Source organism: Dreissena polymorpha, chromosome 6 (assembly GCF_020536995.1).
Source record: "Dreissena polymorpha isolate Duluth1 chromosome 6, UMN_Dpol_1.0, whole genome shotgun sequence".
NCBI classification, from domain to species: Eukaryota; Metazoa; Mollusca; class Bivalvia; order Myida; family Dreissenidae; genus Dreissena; species Dreissena polymorpha.
Window position 1 is genome coordinate 115202472 of NC_068360.1, and position 26649 is coordinate 115229120.

A 26649-nucleotide genomic window follows, 5' to 3' on the forward strand; every position below is an offset into this window, starting at 1 on the left:
TTTTAGGAATTTACTAAGGAGTTATAATGCTAGGGTCAAAAAGTGATTGAAAAAGTACCAAACAAATATTTGTGCGAATGGGATGTCACTGGGCCAATTGTTGTACTGCTCATTTGACACTTTACAGTAAAACTTGTTGTTCAATGTCATAAGTTGGCAGTCATTTAGTCCATCCCAAAAAAGGGACCTTTTACACAATTCAATATTCAGACTCATAATTTAAGATTCAATGTGACAGACTTACAATTGATATAAGGGCTTCTAAATGCTCATCGCGCATCAAAGATGATAAACAGTCTCTGGAAAAACCACAATGAGATTTCAATCAGGCAACATTCATTTTAATTTGTTCCCAGCATTTCATAAGCACTTTTTATATTGATCATTATATTGTTCATTATCATCCATAAATAAACATTTAAAATGTATTTACAATTTCTTTTGAACATTCTCTCCAAATGCTTTGTGACACTATTTCCAATATTCTATCAGAAATTGTGTTTTTGTTTTGTCTCTTTTTAATTCATTCTATGGTGTGATGAAGATACAAAAAAGTATGTCAAGGGCAGCTATGATTTTCTCATTAATCATGTCAAGATAAAAGAGTTGTACATTTCATGCAAATTAAATATGCTTCAAAACATAAAGGGTATTGCACATGCTTGATAACAGTTTCTTTGTGTCTCACATCACTGAAACACAAGTTGCTATCTACTGTTGTGCAAATGTCAAATTTGAAATCTAACTTTCATTTTTACCTGAAGTATTTAGTACAAATACCATTTCAAAATTATTTGATTAGTTGATAAAACTTTTTACCTGAGAAATGGGGTTATATTTTTAATAAGTTGCCAGTCGCAGACATGGGGTTATCATAATTGATAATCTGTTATCATCATGATTATTAATTGATTACTTTTTTCATTAATCATGTATTGATCATTAATTATAGCTTTTGTATTACTTAAATAATAATTTTTATAGATTACCTCTACAAGAGGTCATTACTCATTATTATTTTATGAATATGATTACTTTTGACCAAAAAGAAGATTCAATTTCAATTCATGAAGACAAATGACACATTAACAACATCAGATACTTGCCAACTTATCATGTAGTTAATTACTCAAGTGGTGTAGATCTCTGATAGCTCTCGGCCCGAGGGGTATTTCAAGGGTATTAAGTCTGAACAATAGTTCTTATTTGGAACTTGCCTACAACTGGAAATATGGATAGATAGCAATATGGAGAATATGAACGTCATTTCATTTTGTTCCTACGTCAAGAATTCTGGTTGCTATGGCAACAAATAAATTAGAAATATTTCTGAAAATAGTAGATCCTGCGATACTTTTAAAATGTTCTATATATTTTTTCATGAAACTTGAAACATGGATAGAAGTCAACATGGAGATTATGCATGTCATTTCATTGTGTTCCAATGTCAATAATTCTGATTGGTATGGCAACAAATAGACTAGAAATATTGCTGGAAATGGTGGAGTTTCATTGGTATTGGACTTACATTGCTTGGAAATAGTCTTGTTCAAACTAAGTAAGTACGGTACCAGAATACTCATGTGACACTAGGGTCATAATGGTAAAATGTTTATTGTACCTAACAATGAGTGGAGTTCCGAATACAGTCTTTTGCATTGATGATCTGCATTTATGCAAAAAATAAGTGTTGGAGATTAATTAGGTGTGGGAACAGTTAAAAATCAGTCAAATAATTGATTTCATGAGAATTTTAGTGAACCGTGTTAACCCATGTATAAACGTTACTTTGTGAAAAAGCAATTCATGCAACTTCTGCACCAGTGGAGAGACTCTGGCATTTTCTTTCCTTCCTGATAGAAGTTGAATGAGTGACCGCACTTTTGAAATGCCCATGAACATCAAATGCAATAATCATGCAGTACGATACATCTTTCTTTTTTGTGCAAATTAATAGGATAAGAATAAAGGGTGTCACGGTACTCTGTGGAACGGTAAATCGTAATAGTCTCCCCTCAGTACGGTGCACGATACGCCTCTGAGTGCGTATGGTACGGTACAGCATTTTTCATATGCGCCAACGCGCCAAGTAAATTTTCAATGTTTGGATGTTGTAACAATACGCGGCAAGAAAGATTCCATTGGCGCAATCAATAAAATATGTGGCACAGTTTAGGATCAATGTTAACGGAAATTCTACCAATATCATATCATATCACATTTTTAAATGACAAATTTTGTAATCATGAATTTAAAATAAAATTACATTTTTTACAAATTAAAGAAATGATGTATGTAGAGGTCTTTCAATAAAATTAAAAAATGGTTTAAAATGGTTTGTATGTTGTTTCCATCTGACAATACGTATCGCGGTACGTATAGTACGTATTGTATCGTACACAATGTACCGCGATACGTATAGTATCGTAGGGGGAGCGTATCGTGACACCCTTAATAAGAATAGGATTTTTTTTATAGATAAACAGTGGTTGATAAAGGGTCTAGAAGCCCAAATATTATTAAATGCATAAATTAATACATTTGTAATCAATTTGATCACTTCGGTTGAGATTACCAATTAATAATATATCAATGAAAAAAAACATTAATCATGAAAAATAAGTTAAAATCATTAATTTCATTGATTTTTTTCGAGTAATTGACCACATGTCTGCCCAGTTGCAACTGAGAGTAACATTCTTTTGTGACATAGACATTTTGCTTCACCTCATTATAAGAGCTATCACACTGCAGTTTATAAATTAACTGATAAGATAAGCTATTGGGGGACATCACCTGCCCCAGTAGACAGATTATCTCCAGAGCCAATTAAATATGCAGGTTTTGTTTTTTGCTATAATTAGCACATGCTTAACAGTTACATGTATATGTTTCAATTGTACTTTCTGGTGGAAGCTGTCTAAGCCAGCTTTTCACCTTACCTGACCTTTGTAAGACAGACTGTCCAATAAAATTTCCTGCGGCTAGACACAAATAAAGACACTTCATTTATTCCGTTGGCTGATTTGAGCGATATATATATATATATATATATATATATATATATATATATATATATATATATATATATATATATATATATATATATATATATGTGTGTGTGTGTGTGTGTGTGTATATATGGTATGTCAGTTAAAGATTGTGTTTTCAACAATATCATGAAACATATTATTTTTGATTATTTTAACAAGAATTATTCCACCATATTGACATTGTCAAATGTGTGGGAAATGCTTGCAAAAAAATAATAATGTTATAATATATTATACATTTTGGGAAGTAATTTTAGTATTTCTTTGCATCAATAGAAAACAACACTGTTTGTCATTATAGGAAACATAATTTGTATGGCTGACCACTTAAACATTATTAAAATTATTGTAATCCGAACAAGATATATACAAGACCAGACCAGATATAAAATCTCACAATGAATGACATAGTTATGGTCCTGACAAAATGACTACTATATTATAGCCCCCCGCCCTCCCTAGCAATTGCTGTGAGGGGTAAAAAACACCTGGACATTAAACCCGGGGTGGGGGGGGGGTAACTTCCCACATTTTAGGGTAGGGGCGTCCCGCTGAGACTTGCAAAATGTGACCCATTTATATTCCGGAACTCTGATAAAGTAGACACATTTTGATACAAGACTTTTTTTAAAGCATACCCATTTGTATACGATACCATTGAGAACGTGGACCCATTTCAATACAAGAATTTTTATAAACTGGACCCATTTAAATACTAGAATTTGATAAAGTGGACACATTTCATACTTGAATTTTAATTTCTGTCATATCAATACAGTATACTTATTGAATTTGCTAGTATATCTTTCCCGCTACTGAAATTTACTTTTTGATACCCATTTATATATACAAGAATGACATTTATCATACCAATTTTGATACTGATACTTTCAAATCTATATGCATTTATATATAAGCAAATTTCTGATTACAATACCCATATATATACTTAGATGCTCAAACCCATACCGCTATCTATAATTTGAGTCGAAAAACACACCCCATAAAATCGGCACACCCCTATATACCCGTATATAGGAAGCAATCCCCCCCCCCCGGGACATTAAAGCTTAATATATTTTGAATGACCAAAGCTACAAAAGAAAACAAGTATCATATCTTTTTTTAAGTGGTAATTGTAAATAATTTAGTCAATCATTTTCATTGTGATATTCCTTTGCATAAGAAAATTACAACAGATTGTATTTACCCCTTTTTGCAGGTGATTCTTTAAGCCAAAGTTTATATTTAAAGTTTAAGTCGCTACAACTATGAAGCGTTAAACAATTCAAATTCTTAATAGTTGTAGCGACTTATCATTGAACTTCAAATATAAACTATTGATTGTATCACATATGGTAGCATTCAAAGTGCCAATTGAGTTTAAAGGCTGCCCATATTTTGATTTTGATATTCCTTTAAATAATGAAAGTATGCGAGTTTTAATTTATCCTGTATTTCATATATTTGCATTCATCCGTTTTGATTTTCCGCAAAAACCTTGCATATTTTGAGTGACCAAAGTTAAAGAAGGGTGCATTACATCATATAAACATGTACCGGTAATAACTGATATTTTTCTTAAGTGCTCATTGTACTTCATTTAGCTCCACAGTTTCATAGGGATATTCATTTGCTTAAGAAAATTACACAATATTTTATACAGCCCATTGTGCAGGTACATGTTTAAAGCCAAATAAAGCTTTCAACTAAACTCTTCATAGTTGTACTGACTAAAACTGAAAACATATACCATGGATTGTATCATTACTGGTATTATTTTAAAGTGCAAATTGAGTTTTATGGCTGCCCTTATTTACATTGTGATATTCCTTTAAATTATGCCATTATGCAAGTTTTAACTTTTCCAGTTTTTCAGATATTTGCATTCAGCCATTTTTATTTTCTCCAAAAAAAAGCATATTTTGAGTGACTAAAGCTAAAAAAGGATGAATTCATCAATGATGCAGTGCATCCTTTTTAGCTCCACTGGCCAGAGACCAGCGGGGCTTATGTCATGATCCTGTGTCCGTCGTGCGTGCCTGCCGGCGTTAACTTTTTCTTTAAACATCTTCTCCTATACTAAAAGTCCAATTCTGATAAAACTTCTCACAAATGTTCCTGGGGTGAACCTCTTTCAAAATTGTTCAAATTATGCCCCTGGGGTCAAATTTGACCCCCGCCTCGGGGTCAATAAATTGAACATATGCTTATATAAAGTCTATTTTGTGCAAAGTTTAAAAATCGTTCTGCCCATAACAATTGGGCCTAGTGCTACCACATTTGGAATGTAGTGACATTTTATAGTTCTCTACTTTGTTTGTTCAAATTATGCCCCTGGGGTCAAATTTGACCAAATGGTATTATTGAAGATACAAACTCAGATATATTTAATTTCATATGGGACGGTAAACCTGATAAAATTAAACGAACTCAATTAATGCATTCAGTAGAATATGGAGGTATCAGACTTACGGATATAGATTCTTTCCTGAATGCAATCAAATGCAGTTGGGTTAAAAGATATTTATATAATACCAATACGAGTAAATGGAAATTATTCTACCAGAACATTCTTAAAACATATGGTGACTCCTTACTTTTTGAATGTTGTATCGACAATAATATCCTAGATGAAATATCAACCAAAAACTTATTTCTATCCAATGTTCTATCAGCATGGTGTAAAGTTACTCATAATTTAGAAACCAAAATAAACAGTAAAATCATTCTATGGAACAATAAAGACGTAACTACAAACAATAAAACGTTTTTCTATAAACATTGGTTCGAATGAAACATAAAATATGTAGATCAATTGTACGACTACAGAATTAACGACTTCTATTCGTTTGATAACTTATGCTACATATTCGGAATACCTACAAATAACTTCCTGATGTACTACACATTGATCAAAAGTATACCCATACATATTAAAGCTGTAACCAATACAAATAACACACCATGTACTCAAAAAACATTCGTAGAAAACATAATTGCAATACAAAACAAAACGAACACAATATTTTACACACTTCAAATTAAAAAACCTGCCGAAATCTCTAAAGCTCAAACTAAATGGCAAAACCTTCTTGGAGAAAAAGAATATAATTGGAAACAAATATTTGTCATGCCATATAAATCAACTACTGATAGCACACTGAGAAACTTTCAATATAAATACATCCAGAGAATCATATCAACAAATAAACAACCTATGTAACACAAATCTATGTGATATGTGTAGTGAACATATTAAACAATATAACACCTTTTCTGGGAGTGTAAACATATTCAATCTCTTTGGAATCAATTGACAACCTTTCTAGAGAAACAACAATTAAATGTTAAATGAAGATTCAAATTGGAAAAGAAATTGCCATAAACAATGATACACTTCATATATTTGAACAAAAATGGAAACACATGAAACTTTCATAAACAAGTCCAGTATGCTTTCTACCCACTTTATGCAACTCATCCTTATTCATAACTATTCTGTTTTTCTTTACAACCAACAAAAAAAACAACATATTAACCTTTTTTTATCAAAAAGAAACCACAAAAACAAAAAAGTATATATTAGCATATATTGTATAACATGGTTGAACATTATTGCTGCTACATGGTATCATTTTGTCTTATGATCATATAAATGTACATGTACACATTTTAAGTCTTTTATTGAATAAAAAAATAAAAAAATAAATAGTATTATTTTATGTGCTGATTGAGTTTTATGGTTTCCCATATTTATGCCTCCCTTCGAAGAAGAGGGGGTAGATTGTTTTGTACATGTCCGTCGGTCGGTCGGTCCGTCCGTCCACCAAATGGTTTCTGGATGATAACTCAAGAACGCTTTTGCCTAGGATCACGAAACTTCATAGGTACATTGATCATGACTCGCAGATGACCCCTATTAATTTTCAGGTCACTAGGTCAAAGGTCAAGGTCACGGTGACTCGAACCAATATAATGATTTCCGGATGATAACTCGAGAACGCTTACGCCTAGGATCATGAAACTTCATAGGTACATTGATCATGACTCGCAGATGACCCCTATTGATTTTCAGGTCACTAGGTCAAAGGTCATGGTCACTATGACTTGACACAGTAAAATGGTTTCCGGATGATAACTCAAGAAAGCTTACGCCTAGGATCATGAAACTTCATAGGTACATTGATTATGACTCGCAGATGACCCCTATAAATTTTCAGGTCACTAGGTCAAAGTTCAAGGTCACAGTGACAAAAAACGTATTCACACAATGGCTGCCATTACAACTGACAGCCCATATGGGGTGGGGCATGCATGTTTTTTTTAAATGATTTTCCTTGAAACAATCAAATTATACAAGATTTACCCCATTTTGCACATACTTCAGCCATTTTTACTTTCGAAAAAACCTTCATATTTTGAGTGATTAAAGCTACAAAATGGTGCTTGAATCATCATAACTTTTTTCACTAAAGTGTGAATGTTATTGTATTTTGCTCACATTTGCTTAGTAAAATTCCTATCTAACAGAAGAAATGTACTACATACTTTTTATCCTAATTGGCAGATGCATGAATAAGAGCAAATGACAATCATAACTGAAAGAATGCGATAAACTTGATTTTTTATGAATAATTATATCTCAAGATGATTGAAATTATACAAAAATGAATAAAACATAAATTTGTTACTCAGAAATGGACTCAGGCTGACAAGACACGGAGGGAGACTATGGGAAATTACAGTTGACAAGTGTTATGGCTAGTATTTCAATGGAATTAAAATCAAATTCAACCTGTGAATGTTAATTACAGTAACGTAATGTTAAGTATAATATGATAATGGTTCATAAGTATCGATTTTTTAAACAATGAACAACTGAGCATATCTCAGTATCTGGATTCAATTTAAGTGCACACAGAGATAGATTTCTTCTTTTTTTTTGTTCCTAATACCGGTATCCATAAAAACCACCCAAGAAAGATGTCAAATTGATACCAGTTACTAATGTTGTGAAATATTTCATACAAAACTGCCAATTTTGTCGTCTAGTTTATGGGCATATGGGTGTTGAAATGCGCTTTATCAGTTGATGTATCTCAAATTTATAATGGCAGACACAATATGGTGCCAGGTAAAAGATCAGCCCTCCCAAATTAAATCAACCTTTTTATAATAATGTAAACATTTATAATTTGACTTCATTCTCATTCACAATTTTACTTTGTGTAAATTAGTATAAATAATGGTTTGTTTATTTTGTGTAGTTAAAACCATCGAAGAATGTGCTTAATTAAAAAAAGTGCTTCAGTTTTATAAGTTAAGGAAAGTTTTAATAAATTGATCATTTATGTTTAGTTTTGAAACAAGAGTCATTTAATAATTAAGATAAGAATTTAATTAATAATTTATTTTTTATCCATTGATCAAGGAATATTAAATCTACGAATTTAATTTAAAACAGGTGCTTGTTGATCAATTTATAATATAGGAAGATAATTTAATAAGGTGTCTTAGCTCAGGTAATATTGAATACCACACAATACCTGGAAATAAGAAAGCATTTTGTCTTATTACCAGTTATTGTGTGGTGTAAATGGTGGATTGGTTGTTTATTGTCTTTCGGTGTTCATTTGCTGAAATATGACAATGAATTTATAAAAATGAAGCTCATTCTATTACAAGAAAATGAATTTTGTATAATGGAAGAGTTTTTAAGTTACAATATTCATGAAACACACATAAATCCTATTTTAAAGGTAACTGGCCGTCAACTGCAGTAGTTTGTTATATCTTATGGAGAAATTGCCATTATTACAATATGCAGTAACAAGTCAACTAAACAGCCCGAATGTTGTTGGGTTAAAATGGTTAAAATGCTGATAGAAAGAAAAAGAATTCACATATAAAACATTATAAATTGCATGCTTATGTGCCTTCTTAATAAATTCCATGAGGCATTTATATTTTATGCCCCCGGTAGGTTGGCATATAGCAGTTGAACTGTCTGTCAGTATGTCAGTCTGTCCGTTCGTCCGAAAAAAACATTTAACGTTGGTCATAACTTTTACAATATTGAAGATAGCAACATGATATTTGGCATGCATGTGTATCTCATGAATCCGCACATTTTGAGTGGTGGAAGTTCACGATCAAGGTCATCCTTCAAGGTCAAAGGTCAAATTGCTGCGCAGTAGGGGGCATTGTGTTTCTGATGAACACATCTCTTGTTTTATCTAAATTTAGAATAGCATATAATACATTTTATATTATTCTGTGTTCATCTGATATGCTCATTTGTATTTTCAGTTCGGCTATGCCCAGGAGGGAGTGACTGAGTTATGGGGTGCAGAAGAAGCACAAGCCATCTCGACATGATGAATCATCCCCAACAGCGCTTGAAGATGGTTTCCTGCTCGATGAGGATGAATCCATAACTGAGAACTGAGGATGATACTTCTCTCAACACTGCATTGTATGAAGACAAAGCAACCCAGTGTGGTTAGTCATCGTCAACAACAGAACCAGACTCAGCTGACGTTGGAGACTGTCAAGTTGAGATCACTGTGCCTATCAGGGTTGAGTGTAACATACTAAACGAAGTGATCCAAAGCCATTTATTGTCAATACGCACGCTAGTGACCTGGACATTCGCTGTTTACATTCATATCAAAGCATGGCAAAATATATTTAAGGATGAAAGTATGTGTTAATGAAGCAGGACACACTACTGAATATGTTCATGGTTAGGAAGTTGCCCAGAACCATTTTTTGTGGGAACAAATTGCTAGTGATTATCTTTTTGCCCTTTAGCTCACCTGAGCACAATGTGCTAATGGTGAGCTTTTTTGATCGCCTTTTGTCAGTCGTGCGGTGCGTGTTGTGTGGCGTCAACATTTGCCTTGTAAACAATCTTGAGGCCACATTAATTGTCCAAACTTCATGAAATTTGGTCAGAACATTTTTCCAAATGAAATCTTGGACAAGTTAAAAAATTGTTCCGGTTTATTGTCCGTCATCATGAAACTTGGTCAGAAGATTTGTCCCAATGATATCTTGGGCAAGTTCAAAAATGGTTCCGGTTGGTTCAAAAACATGGGCACCAGGGGGCGGGGCATTTTTTCTTATATGTCTATACATAGCTATAGAAAAACCTTTTTAACACTCTATAGAGTGTCCCAATGATATCATGAAAAACATGGCCACCAAGGGGCGGGGCTTTTTTTCTTACATGACTATGGTAAAAACATGTTAACACTCTCAGTCGCATTTATAGTCCAATCTCCATGATGAAAAATTCTTATGTGATTATCATTTTTCTTCAGCAACATTAATACCCTGCCCCATACGATAATGGCTCTTATGCTTTCATGTTTGTTGCCTGAATAACTGCAGAATATTAGCTGTTTTTTCCAAATATTATTTTAATTTTGTAATATCAACAACTTGCTTAATACGTGTAATAAATTGCTTATTTCTTATGCCAGGTGTATTGATATGTGTTCATGAATGATGAAGTTTTGAGGAAATATCATTAAATTGTAAAAAGTATGTTCATGCATTTTTTTATTGCACAGACTAAAATTGTTACATTGTACTACAGGGGTTTATTTAGAGACTGTATCACATAAATGGTTGCATAAGCTCCTCTGTAGAAGCCGGAACACATTTCATTTAGTTTATCAGTATGTACATAAGGGGACATACTTTTAAAGTTTAGATTGTGCTTTTTAACTACACATGAAATCCATATGTCCTTTTCATTAACTTTTTGCATTCTGGGCACTCATACACAACTGACTGATTAATGTCCTAAACAAATTCACTATCACCATGTTCATCCTCGTCATCCCATGACACAAAATCCGCCTAAGACATGTTGAAGAAACACAGAAAAGTCACTTAATAACTTGATCGATATGCTAAATATCGGAGAATGGCACAGTATACGGGTCTAAATATTTCTATACATATACTCTAGGTGGTTATGTTATTTATTATTGGTAAAATTGTGCATTGAATTTAGCGGTAATTTAAGAGAGCAAAGAACACAAACAGCAGATTAGAGCAGACCAAGAACAGATTCTCTCCATAAGAAGAAAAACTTGTTCAGAGCTTTATTCAAATTATACTACAGGTAAATGGCATTCAGATTATTCAAATTTGAACAATGCAATTAAAATGAAAAACAAAAATCTAATTAAAACAACCTATTATTAGTTGTTTGTCGTAAGATTCTTATCGCCCCTTTATCTCATTACAAAGGCCATCTTTATATACCGGTAATCATTGGGGTTTTTTCAAACTGGAGCCAGATAAAATCGCTTAATAAAACAATGCGGCATGTGATTCATTTTAATTGACACATTACCGTTGAGTTTATACCGCATACATTCTCATTTAAATAATACATAACATATTTGTTTCAAATCACAAAAACTGGAATGCGAAAGCGTGTTTTAGAAATGTTGATAAGCGTGTTTACTACCGTTGCAACCGTCAAACAGTTGCGCGTTTAAGCCTATCTCGCCAAAACCACTGGATGTGCGAGAGTTTGCCGATATTTTGCGAGCATCCTATCTCTGTTATCTACGTCTCTGATAAAACTAATTACTGGTGTGTTGTTTTTTCATCCTTTCCATTTGTGTTTTTTATATGTCTGTCAAATACAGGGCATATTAAGGGATTACCTATGTCATGCCTGGGGTCGGGCAGCTTCCAGTACTTTGTCCGGAGTATAAGTCTTTAATTATAACACCTATTCACATGAAACTTCATATATGGATAGATCTCACTGATGAGAAGTTCAGTCCACAAGAACTATAGCTTTAGCCCCTGCATTACTTGATTTATTTCACTTTTTTATTGTCCGGGTCATAACGTAATTACAATAAGACCCATTGACATCAAACTTTGAACAAAGGTAGGTTGTGGTGTATTGAAGTGCAGCGTTCAACAATCATAAGTCGAGAACTCTAGCTTGCATATTTCACAATTCTATGCCTTTGTTGGTTTCACCTTTTTTCTTGGTTTCCTGTTTTCCTGAAACTACTAGTTCATGATTGAAAATTGAGTTTTTATTACATTTAGAAAGGACATCATGCTGCTCATGTGGGTTATATCAAATATTTCAGTTGTGTGTGGTATTTTGTATTTAATACACAATAATGAAAAGTGATCTAAGTCCTTGATGTAATATGTCTGTTCAGACGGAAAAAGACAGCACAGGAACAAACGTCTGGGATATCATATCCCTATCAGAAAACAAAACAGTTAATAACTGAAACTGCAAATATAGCTCAAATGTATTTAAACATCATCGATTCTATTGGAGAAGTGGTGTTGTGTCCCATAATTGAAACTAGCCAGTACAGTATGTTTCAAGAAGACTCCCGCATGTCTCTGCTAATAACGCTACAAGTGCACGGTGTTGTTAAAGATATATAAAAAAACTACAATAACAAAACAATGAACCCTTACACACTGCCCTATTCAGGCATTTTGTGTAAAAAAATATTGTGGAATGTAACCGGTACACTAAGATACGACATTGCACCGAAAATGTTTGCAAGCTAAATTTCTAGGAAAAAAACTTCCAAATCTGTAACACGGGAATAAACAACAAAAGAAATACAATTTCGAATGACAATAAGTATGCTTCCAATGTTATTGTCTTTCTGGATTGTATTTATCATCACAGTACTGGATAAAAGCAATGTTTGGACTATGAAAAGGTAAATGTAATATATTTTCGAGATAAGTCACTTTATTATTTATACATTGAGTCTTTAAAATTATGGAACGTTTTAAATTCATCTTTCCAGAAATATCAATATGTGGGTCTTACAAAAAGACATTTTATTCAACGTAACGTACTGAGTTAAGAAAAATCAATAATTATAAATTGATTTTGACACCGTAAAAAGAAAACATCAATTATTTAACAAAGTTTGGTGTCTTTTACTCTTTATACAATGGAATATATTGCAATGTGTATAAACTGTTTATTGTAGTCTGATCCCCCCTCCCTTTTCCGGTCAAACTCCCATGGAAGTTCTTTATAAATTGGAGTTAGACCCCCATTGGGGGTTATTTTAAATGGGGGTTTGACGGGGTCTCCCATATCAATTAAACTCCAACGGGGTTTTCACGGGAGACCCCGTCAAACTCCGTTGGAGTTTAATTGATATGGGGGATTGACGGGATCTCCCGTCAAAACCCCACGGGGAAGAAAATCTACAAACACTTGTTTTTTTTTATAACCATGTATTTTTAATAAATATATGGACATGATTGTGTTCAAAATATGATACTAGTTGCAATAATTGAGTAATGCATCCAAAAAAATCAATCTTAAAACGAGTTACATGTTCCAAGCTTAAAGATCTAGCATCTTATTTTTTTTTGCTAGCGACAGGAATTTAAAGCTGGTTCGGTGTCTGTGGTATAGTGGATGGGGTGTCTGCTATCTGGCTTAGTCGCTGGGAGGTCTCTGAATTGATCCTTTAAGTGGGAGCATTCTTTAGATAACCCTAAAGCCATACTATGGCGTACCATTTGGGTTGAAAGTCAAGAAGACCTACACGTTAAAAAGAGAAATGTACGTCGAAGTACAATAATTGTACGTCGACATGAATATAAAATACACTTCGAAGTATATATGTGTACGTCAAAGTACAATTTGTACTTCGACATACATGTTTGTACTTCTACGTACACATTTTATGAACAGCCAATCAAAACACTAGTCTCTTGAGCCGCTTTTCCTTCAGATTTATTCATAATAAATGTTTAAAATCTCTTTTTTAGTTGAGGACAAAATGAATAAAAATATCATAATGGCAAAAAAACAACACATAGAAGTTTCAAGTATTTAATGCATTGAAATAGATTATATACAAATTTGAAGAAGATTCAATTGTTACCTTTTTAAAATTAAAATTATTCAGCATATTGTGTGTGTGAAATGATCATGCGGGGCGGAGTATCACGACCGTCCAGCGCATTACTGTGTAGGAAATTCCCAACGGTAACCAGTATTATAAACTCCCCGTTGGTCGTATTTTGTGATAACCATAACTAGCATAAGTCAGAGGTTAATTCTGCCACGCCAGGTCAATAAATACGCACAATATCTATGAGTTAGCGGTCGATAGTCGCATAAGTTGGTGTAAATCATAATAATAATAATGTTTAATAAATACGCACAATATCTATGGTTAAGTGGTCGATAGTCGCATAATTCGGTATGAATAATAATAATAATAACGTTCAATGTCAAAAATCTCTAAAAGCAACAGACGTAAGGTGTCTTCTGAATGGCTAACACTCAAGGGTCGGTGAAAATTGTACGTCGAAGTACATTTCTCGTTCTACTTAGTAGGTCTTGTACTCTTTCGACGTCATGGTACGTCATATAGACACTAAGTACTGGTCCTACCCAGGAAATAGTTTGTTTCATCAAATGTCTCAATTCAACTTGACAGCTTGCTAAAGCAGTTGCATTTAGCATACAGTACACTGATTTAACATAATCAAAATCATGTGATGTGTCAAATCAATTTTGACTTATTTGACAGGATTTTTTTTTAATCCAATAAGTTTTAGACTGTCAAATAACACACGCTACGTCTTGAAAGCCATACCTGGAGCTTTCGTCTGTATATCACTGACTTCATCAGAAGAATGATTTCTACTGTTGGGAAACGTTAACACCACTAATTGTCTTCTTATTTATTATCAATGTATAATTATGTGTAACAGCATAACAACATACTTGATTCCCAATTAAAATATTTAATAAATACAGGTATCTTGCAGGTTTCTAATTTTCTTTCGCAAACTATTGTTGAATAGTTTAAATTTTGTCGCCACTAAAAAACTAGCCATTTTGTAGCAATTCTAAAATCACAGTCTAAACTGCATACACTTAGCTCTATAGTTACAATTTGAATGCACATATTAGAATGCATCATGTTATATCATCCATATTTTTTTATTTAAACATTCAAATAACACATAACACAGTACATATATAAAAAGGTATGTGGTATTGTGTGGAGATACAAAACACTTCACATCATTTATTTGCACATAAAATAATAGTTACAAAATAAGTAAAACTAAAACACTGTCATCAACCTACATTTCAAGAATATTTACGTATATGAAATTACAAAGTGGTGTTATTGTATTGCCTTTAACTAAATTAACATTGCTGGTTTTGTACTTGCCATAAAACATTTATCATGGATTAACAAGTAACAACCAATTTATTAATTACACAATAGAACGGAAATCATATTAATTGCATTATGCATTTACTAAACAAGCTATTTGCTACTGTTTAGAATTACACTATCTTACTAAAAATGATCACAGGTACTTAGTGCTTTTACATACTTGTGGTAAGTTTTGTATTACTAGTTTGACAATTATCGGCAGACACTTGTTGATATACCGACAAAATTTGCATGGGAACTCTCATTTTTTTTCAGCATAATTGCCTTCAAATTGTTAATTTAACAACTCTTTGACATTGTTTGCACATCTGATCTTATTATACAATAGCTGATTTTTGTTTATAGATAGACATATATAGACTTTTCAAAGTTCTATAAAAGTTCACACATGTTCCATCCAAGTAAACAAACAGAACCAATAAAGATCACCACAGATAATAACTGTGTGTATAGCTTGGAAATTTGATAGTTCAGGAATCCCTCCTTTGTTGATTTCTGTAAACCAAAACTGTCAGTTTTGCTGGATAGAATGGCTTGTGTGATGCCCAGCCTTTGCCTTCGCCGAACAGCTTCTAAAAACGGAAAACCAACAAATATCTTAAAATTTGATCAATAATGCAGACAATTTATAAATGTCTTGTTTTTTGTTGATTTCGAATCTGGGAGATTTTTTACGTAAGATTGTGGTACGAAAATCCAACGGTATCGGATTTTGTGGTTTTAGGCCAAACTTTTTATAGTGATATGTAACCTTTCGGGGATATCGGTAAAGTGCGAGCAGACGAGGTGTAAATACGTTAAAAATTAAAGCTAAAATACTAAAAAGTTAGATCGGAATATCTTTAAATTTTGTGAATAAATGTGTTTCTGGTGGATAACAACGACAACTTGCCAGAATATTGCTCATGATCACACGTAAAACTTCTTTCTGAGACATTGTGTACACACCGGTCTTACTGTCGAAGTGACGTCACCATCTATGTATAGAATGCTTTCTGAGAGCGAATGGAAAATGCGTCACATATTCTGACAAATAAACAGTAGGGTGTCGTTATTGAAATACCGCGAGAATACTGGAAGAATAGAGATGCCAACTATAATGTTTAAAACAAATAATTTTTTAACAACCGTTTGTGATTTGTCAGGATAATAATAACAATAAGATATCGAAAAGATCAAAGCAAATAAATTCGACAGACATCTGAGATTCGGCAATATATTAAAGACGGGTTATGTTCACCTAAATTGTGTTTGGTAAAGACTGTCACTATATGTAGTGAACCAGTCTTCGGCTTATACCCACTGAAGAAGAGCATTCAGGGGAGATAATTTAGTAATGACTTAATTCTGGAACGGTTGCGAAGAAAAACAAATAATGCGAAAATATTTAGTGCGATTCGCTACACAATTATGATGTCATTGATATAACTTTTCCTGAGGTATGTATTTACATGTGATTTAGCATATGTCAAAGTGTTTTTGATTTGTTCAAGGTCATAAATAGCATCGCGAAAATATATGTCGCGTGGCAAATTTTTTTGAGACGTATCCATATGTGGTTTTCCTATGTAATTTTATGTCTAAATTCCCATATGTATGAACGGTCAACGCCCGCTTCGCGGGCTTTTGCCCGTATTAAAGTACATATTTCTTACAAGTATAACTTAAACATGTGTATTTGTAAACATTGAAACAGAAAACAAAACATAATATTGAAATTACATTTTATGTAAAATATAGGTAAAATTCTCCTGTCTGGAAAAAAACTCCCGTAGAAGAATTGCATTTCTTAACGGGGGAGACAGTATCCCGTTGGGATCCCACGGGGATGACAACTTTATCATCAAATAACTCTACTTTCCAAAAACAGTTTAACTCTTTTTTTTTCAATTATATGTATGTACTGATTGCCTCCTACAAATATGCAAAATTTCATTACACTTGTTCAATAAATAAACAAAATAAGTTTGCAAATAATTTGGATTTGCAAACTTAATCTGGATACTGTTAAACGTGTTTTTAAGAAACCGAACTAGAACATAATTAGCTTTATCAAATTTGAAAAAAATTGCTCATACCCAACATACATTTACATACAGTTATCGTTTCATCAAATAAAACCGTGTCAGGGAAGATATGTCAACATTAATTTGTGGAAAGTTCAAAGGTTTGATGGTAAGCGGGCATTCAGTGGTGTGCGTGTCCATTGTAATGCATACAGGGCGGAATGCCGTTGAAAGCCATATGTTTTATTGTACGCAGTATTAGTTAATTAATTGACAACACATATCATACCTTATCATAACTACATTCGCATTATGTTCAAGAATGTGTTTTGGAGAATTTGTAATAAAATGTAGGGATGCTGGGTAAAGCAAACATAGTATAATGTAAGTTAAATAGTACTTTTGTACATACTGGTGTTAGTATAATGTAAGATGTAAGAGTCACACTCTAAAACTTCAGTAAAACATATATGATCTAGCCTGCAAAGTTTATGTAATGCATGCTCACAGATCTATCAAAACTAAATACAAACGGAATGTTGTGTTCTTGCTTCAACACCTAACAGAGTTTGAATACGCTGCTTCCAGCATACAATATCTGCAAAACATGACACATGCATTTAACGTACATTTATTTCTATGAGAAGGGCCCAAAGCATACAGATGATGATACATTTGTAAATTATACTAAAACATTTGATTTTAATAATTTGAATATTTACTTTTCAATTTACACGGATGATATCAGTTCCCGAGCTAGACAATATTTAAGTTATACATCCGGTTATTACGGCAAGATACGAAATACGTCAGTTATCATTGTGACAGTCAAAAGGCTTTAGACCCAGACCTATATGGCTTACATGTTGTTACGTCCCTTCTCTTAATGTACGTTAAACGTTTACTTAATTATGATAACTATAATGCGTACCTGAATTTATTGAAATTTGACAAAAGTACTAAATTTTAAGAGTTAATAACAAAGCAGCACTTGGTCCGTTTTAGACTTAACAGCTAAGTACTTTTGCACATTAAAAAAGTATTTCGTGTTAAAATTTCCTTTCTAGTTTATTGAGCAGAAAGGTTTTAACTTGAGATAAAATGACCGCCCTATGTCTGGCTTTTGTCGTCGTACGGTTTTGACTTTGAGACCATTACCAATCTGGAGACAACAATTTTTATTCAATCATTAAAAAACTTGCTTACATGGACAATATCTAGACCACGTTTGAATCTAAGTAACGTTTATAAAAACAACTAGGTAAAATTCGAGAAAACCCGTGTAACCACATTAAACGCCACATGAAACTCACTCTTGATGAAACGTTATCATAAATTTATCCCTAAAATATCTATACCGAATTTGAATCTGGGTTATGTTTGTTAAAAACTTTAGTGACCAAGTCAAATCTTAGAAAGCGCCTCTCAAAATGCCATTTTTATGACTATATCTTGATTTCACTTGGCCAGAATGTGTCTGACAATATCTAAGTAGAGTTAGAGACTGGGTCACATGCGTTCACCGAAAAAACTAGGTCACCAGGTAAAATATTAGAAACTCCATGTTACCACTTGTTTGTTTTGTTGTTTGTTTGTTTTTATTGAAAAGGAAATTTCAACGCCATAACAACGTTAATGAATAATTGTTTTCCTTCAATTGTCAAAGAAAAAATATATTAAGGCGATATTCGCCATTCTTTGTTAAAATAAATAATTGATCCGTAATAATTTAATATAGAATTTTCATTTAGGTTGTTCAAGTGCAAGCGCTCAGTCGGCTCAGCTTACACGCAACGTTGTCTCCCTTGCTCTGATCTACAATCGTGTTTAAAGCAGGAGTAGAGTACTTCTTCACCAGTTCTATAACGGCTATGAAGGTAATAAAGTCAATTTGGCTTGTATTTAAAAGCGATTAAGATGGATCACCTAGACCTTATATGAAAATTAATGTAGACTTTAGTGTGCAAAAACACGAGTGCTGTCACAATGCGCCATACATTTAGAAAAGCCTCAATAAGGAGATCTATTGATAAAGATGATATAATCACTCCACTCGTTACATCTCATCTAGACTGGCCCCTCCTAGATATCTAGATATCCAGTTCTAGCTTTGATTCCCCATGGTTGTTTGATGAGATTGGACATCGGTGCGATGTAGTCACCGACCGGTGTTTACCCGGTTTCTGAAGTGCACTGAAGAGTGATTCATCACCTCTCAAGATTAACATTTATGTCATGTAATAGCGAGTAGCGACTATTCTTCCGCTTTGATAGTACAATGTACATTTTCTGTCAGCCACCGTGTATAATTGCAACAGAGACTATTTAGTTCTATATCTATAGTCCTTCTATCATATGTTATCTCAAAGACAAATGTTATACATTAGAAAAAACAACGTGAAGATGCCAAGAAAACATATTTCTAGATGTTTGTCAATTTATCTTCTGTGTCTAATAAATAATGCAAACAAGGTCATATAAGTTGCATACACAGTTAAGTACATCACACAACAAACTCCAGAGTCAAAAATAGGCCCAGATAAGATGCAGATAACAATGAGTACGTAAGTACGAATTAAATAAACTGTTAATGGCCTAAATAGTCAATGAATCAAATCGTCACAAACATCAAGATCTAATTATAGGTGCTCAACGAAGCATGTTAACGTTATGTTAACATGTTTATTTATATAATATATATAATATATTATATAAAAGCTAGGTAACTTAAATATGTTTGGAACATATTTGTAAAATTGGTGAAGCTTTCAATACTTAATCATATAATATATAATGTAACATTTATGTTTGTAAAAACGGTATAGCCATTAATGCTGTATCAAATAAAGTGAATTAACTAGGTTGCTGTATTTATGTAAGCCCAAAATGGTTATGGTGTATAGAAGGACATATGCACTAGAATATCTAAGTGGCTTCATATATATAATGCAGTAACTGTTAGAACACGGGGGAGTTGTTGTTGCGAGTTAAGGGTCTTTGCAGCTACACACATACGTTGTGGACAAATACAGGCATATGCATACATAATTAAATTCTAAAACATGTTCATTTTAATTTGATTTTTCGTATGTAAAACAGACTGGTTGTTGGTATGCGTTAATAGTAAATGTCGACACATATATGACCTGTAAATATATACAGGCATGCATATACAAGATGAAATTCAAAATTGTTTTCATTTTAACATTTTCATTTCTTTGTAACTTATATCATTTTGGATATGTTAAAAGCTCGTAAAAGGTGACAAATCCAATTATTATGCATATTAACTGGTCTATTTTTTACCGGATTTCAGTTACTCTTGCATAAAAATGATAATAGCACAGCTTAGGTGCAACGTTGTAAAGAATTATGGAAGATATAACCGTTTCACAATATCTAAGTAGAGTTAGAGACTGGGTCACATGCGTTCACCGAAAAAACTAGGTCACCAGGTAAAATATTAGAAACTCCATGTTACCACTTGTTTGTTTTGTTGTTTGTTTGTTTTTATTGAAAAGGAAATTTCAACGCCATAACAACGCTAATGAATAATTGTTTTCCTTCAATTGTCAAAGAAAAAAAATATATTAAGGCGATATTTGCCATTCTTTGTTAAAATAAATAATTGATCCGTAATAATTTAATATAGAATTTTCATTTAGGTTGTTCAAGTGCAAGCGCTCAGTCGGCTCAGCTTACACCAGTCACCCTGACGCTGCTAGAGTCCATGGATATCAAACGAATTGGAGGTGATGAGAAACCTTTCTTAACTGGGCTTGACTTCCTACCAGATGGAAGACTTGTAGCCGTGGATAGCTGGAAATGTCAATGCCTTATAATGAATCACCAACTGCAGAGGCAAGGAACGCCGTACAAGTTCAATACAAATCCATTAGACGTGGTATGTTTGTCACAGGCTGAGCTGGCAGTGACGATGAGGAATAAGGCAGTGTGCCTCCTGTATGTGAGTCCTGACAATAGCATCAGTTTGACAAAGAAAATAAACATAGCCATCGATGTCTTCTCCATATGTTGCATGACCCAAACAGAATTGGTCGTGAGTACACACAATGATGCACGTCCAATGCGAATGATAACGAAGTCCGGTGTGGTGCCAGGCTTTGATCATTTGCTGTTTCCTTCAAAGACGTACCAACTTGAAGAGAGCAGGTGCACATATATCCAGTCTACGAACAGTTTGGTGCTGACTGACAGGTTAGCTCATACACTATACATCAACGACAAGGTTAAGTCTAGAGCTATCACAGATGATAATAAAAGACAACCACGTGCTGCTTGCGTCGGGCCTGGTGGCACGGTACTGGTGTGCAGTGCGGCTAAGAACTCCATTGTACACGTGACTGTTGATGGTACAATACTTGGCTCCTACAAAGTTGATGTGCGGTGGCCGTATACCCTGTGTATTAATAAAGATAGGAGCAGATTGGTAGTATCGGGGTGTGATATTGACATGAGTAAATTGTTGATGTACAAATTGTTGTAAACATTATGTCATCCATAGCAATACTTTACGTTAATTTGCCTTTGTGAAAAAAAGTTTTAGTATATTTTAAACAAATTGCCTTTGTAATACAAATAAGTTTTTATATATTAAACAACTGTCAATGACTACCATTCTTTGAATCTGAATCTAATGTTCCCATTAAAATTGCTCTTCCAAGACAAAACATTATTCATTAGGTCGATCAATTGAATTCAAATGCACAACATATATTCAACATTCTTATACAATCATCTTAAGGGCAAATCGAATTATAATGATATGAATCAAGTCACTGACATTTATTCAACTGGTGTGGCTGTTATTATTTGTTTACTGGAAAAAATATGGCGTTGTGGTTTATATGTTTTTCGATGTATATGACGATAAAAAGGAGCTGTGGTCGTAACCTTTGCAATTTAATAAATTGTATAGAACACATTTCAAATAAAAGATGTTTTTAAAACGTGGATACCCCTCCCAAAATAAACCGATGTGACAATAAAATGTGCAATAGTTGAATGATGCTTTAACATTGACGGCTCATGTGACCGTGTACTCTCTTACTTCTTTTGCTTAACGTTAAAGCAGTCTCGCGATTTTACGCAGAAACAAAATGATCGATTGAGAAATCAGATTTAATAAATGACATATTAATGTTGACATGTTAACCGCAAACTTGAATTGTACAGATATCACGCACGAACAAGTCGTTTTTAAACACAATCCTTTGACATAAAATATTTGACATTTTGTCATCGAAATAAACGAACACGATTGCTTTTGCTTCTAGGTTACCAGCACTTGACTGATTTTAGATCAAAACATTCTCCAAATATTGAACATACATAAAATGGTAGAAAAATTCATATTACAAGTCCATGTGACCGTAGCTCTCCTCTATTGGGTCTTCGTTTAACTACAAGAGACCATTATTCCTGTTTGCATTATCGTTTTTCAAACAGTTTTCTGGATATCATGCAGAAAACAATGTTAACATTTCACGTTACACATGTTTCCTGTAATTTTACCGACTGACAGGTTCAGAGCAATTAACCTCCAATATATACCAGTCGTAATGAAACGTTGGCCGTACCAAATACATGTATTTGTTATTTAGCTATCTTATGAGCTGCAAGAAAATGTTTGAAGCAGAACGTATTATACAACTGAATGTCTTGTTAATCAGGATACAAACTAGCATTGCTGTAATAGATTATGAATTAAATAAACGCTGATGCTCCCTTATCGGTCTTGATTCATACATTAATTGGAATCATTCTAAGTAAAAATAAAGTTATTCGCGGTCGTGTAATTTTCGGTGAGCCTTGTATGGATTAATGAAGAATCAGGCCAATGGCCACCTGTCAATGTCTCCAACATCAGTATATGCTAGGAGGCGTAATACTACTGTAATTGTAAAAGGTGTACTTGAGTATCCGCATATTGATAGGTTCACTGTTTGGTGGCAATGCGGCTTATAGATTGTAAGGCAGGAGCTTTCCGTACACGCAACGTTGTCTCCCTTGCCCTGATCTACAATCGTGTTTAAAGCAGGAGTAGAGTACTTCTTCACCAGTTCTATAACGGCTATGAAGGTAATAAAGTCAATTTGGCTTGTATTTAAAAGCGATTAAGATGGATCACCTAGACCTTATATGAAAATTGATGTAGACTTTAGTGTGCAAAACACGAGTGCTGTCACAATGCGCCATACATTTAGAAAAGCCTCAATAAGGAGATCTACTGTTAAAGATGATATAATCACTCCACTCGTTACATCTCATCTAGACTGGCCCCTCCTAGATATCTAGATATCCAGTTCTAGCTTTGATTCCCCATGGTTGTTTGATGAGATTGGACATCGGTGCGATGTAGTCACCGACCGGTGTTTACCCGGTTTCTGAAGTGCACTGAAGAGTGATTCATCACCTCTCAAGAGTAACATTTATGTCATGTAATAGCGAGTAGCGACTATTCTTCCGCTTTGTTAGTACAATGTACATTTTCTGTCAGCCACCGTGTATAATTGCAACAGAGACATATTTAGTTCTATATCTATAGTCCTTCTATCATATGTTATCTCAAAGACAAATGTTATACATTAGAAAAAACAACGTGAAGATGCCAAGAAAACAGATTTCTAGATGTTTGTCAATTTATCTTCTGTGTCTAATAAGTAATGCAAACAAGGTCATATAAGTTGCATACACAGTTAAGTACATCACACAACAAACTCCAGAGTCAAAAATAGGCCCAGATAAGATGCAGATAACAATGAGTACGTAAGTACGAATAAATAAACTGTTAATGGCTTAAATAGTCAATGAATCAAATCGTCACAAACATCAAGATCTAATTATAGGTGCTCAACGAAGCATGTTAACGTTATGTACACATGTTTATTTATATAATATATATAATATATTATATAAAAGCTAGGTAACTTAAATATGTTTGGTAACATATTTGTAAAATTGGTGAAGCTTTCAATACTTTATCATATAATATATAATGTAACATTCATGTTTGTAAAAACGGTATGGCCATTAATGCTGTATCAAATAAAGTGAATTAACTAGGTTGCTGTATTTATGTAAGCCCCAAATGGTTATGGTGTATAGAAGGACATATGCACTAGAATATCTAAGTGGCTTCATATATATAATGCAGTAACTGTTAGAACACGGGGGAGTTGTTGTTGCGAGTTAAGGGTCTTTGCAGCTACACACATACGTTGTGGACAAAAACAGGCATATGCATACATAATTAAATTCTAAAACATGTTCATTTGAATTAGATTTTTCGTATGTAAAACAGACTGGTTGTTGGTATGCGTTAATAGTAAATGTCGACACACATATGACCTGTAAATATATACAGGCATGCATATACAAGATGAAATTCAAAATTGTTTTCATTTTAACATTTTCATTTCTTTGTAACTTATATCATTTTGGATATGTTAAAAGCTCGTAAAAGGTGACAAATCCAATTATTATGCATATTAACTGGTCTATTTTTTACCGGATTTCAGTAACTCTTGCATAAAAATGATAAAAGCACAGCTTAGGTGCAACGTTGTAAAGAGTTATGGAAGATATAACCGTTTCATAATTTCAAGAAATGTTTACAACTTTGCAATATCCGTACATTTTCGCTATCTCCGATGTTCCTCGGCTTCTTTCGTAAAGTACGCATATATTAATAACGTAGTACAAACAACACAATATCCTCGTATACAAAGAAAGACAACATGAGTTCGGTAAGATATTTTTGTGTTATGCAACATTTTGTTTTACATGGAATTGCATCATGCATACTTGTTTTAATATATGTTTCATTTTCTTGCTTTTACTTTTGCCTTGATTGTAATTGCAACGTTGCAAAAATACTTATTGTAATACACAATGTCTTGTGCCGACCAATCAAAATTTGTTTTCTGAAAACCGGCTCGGAATCGGTCGGCATGACTGAGTAAACAGCGATGTAAATAAACTGATTGTTTATAAACACAATTGACTTGAAGGACACTGTATTTTGAGCTCAAAACAAGTTGTATTGCTCATGTTTATGGTAATGACTAAAAGAATATATATATATTATTGTTTATAATATACCTTTATAAATAAAATATGCAAACAATATGTAAAAATCGGTAATAATAACGAATCGTCACCTTTTACGGGCCTTTAACATGATGAAGTTTTCAAAACTACATATTATATTGTGACGGATGAGTTAACGGTTTCTGCATGAACAAACATTGGTTGTTGGTGAAAACAGAAAAACTCTTAAAAGAAGACGATAAAAACATTGTTTATCGGATAATGAAATAAGCGGTGCCATTATTACCGACTTAGTATAATATCTTCTTTCTTGATTATTAGTAGTTTTGCCTTTCTTGTATGTGTATATGTATTTGTGTTCTCATGAGTGTTTGTATTTTTATTGCTGTGTTGATTTTGTACACATATGCATATCTACCTTATTGTTTGTTACACAGATTATATTATTTTGAATCAGTAGAAATACATTTCTAACACTCGCTAACAGAATCTGAATATATATACTTTATACATGTTATAGGCAAGATGCATTACTTTGCAATTTAGTTATACAACTAAATATGTTAAAGGTCAAAAATTGTGCACTGTAAATGTATGAGTTCTAAACAAATATGATAAAAACAAAGGACTTAAACTACAAATATAAAACAAAATGTAAGTATTGGAGATTAAAACCATTAATACCTGGTAGAGTATTTCCAATTGATGTTAGTATTAATAATCAAGACATCAACTTAATTAATATACAAGGTGAAAACAAAGATGAAACATGCTTTTTCGATAAACTTGAAGCATAACGTCTGCTATATATATATATATATATATATATATATATATATATATATATATATATATATATATATATATATATATATATATATATATATATATATATATATATATATAAAACAATTGCATATTAGGCTGTGATTTCAATACAATACTTAAACACACAGAACGGCAACAATGGTACAAATGTGCATAGCAGGAATAAAGAAAAATACAAACACCATTCATGCAATTTGATTTAAATATGGGTTGCACAACACCTCACAATTAAGTGGAAAACCGTTCATTTGTTGAACACTGGATTACTAGTTACTATTAAGTCACAAAAATATATGTAATTTATGTAGCAAAAATAAAACCTTCATATACAACCAACCACTCTTAGATTGATATATTTTTTGGCAATACAATACAACAAAAAGGGCCTGGTTATTTTAAACTTAATAATACCATGCTTTTGAATTGAGATAATCACAATAAAAA

At 33.0% G+C, this 26649-nt stretch overlaps 1 protein-coding gene across 1 annotated transcript in view; it reads left to right on the top strand.

Annotated features, from left to right (window-relative positions):
* The window catches only part of LOC127836014 (uncharacterized), a 41477-nt gene extending 19666 nt beyond the window's left edge, over positions 1-21811 (top strand). Inside the window, exon 2 of the mRNA XM_052362434.1 lies at positions 20970-21811. Coding sequence (XP_052218394.1) covers positions 21035-21811 — 777 coding nt within the window. The 5' untranslated portion in view covers positions 20970-21034. The remainder of the gene's footprint in view (positions 1-20969) is intronic.
* The last annotated feature ends 4838 nt before the right edge of the window (positions 21812-26649 follow it).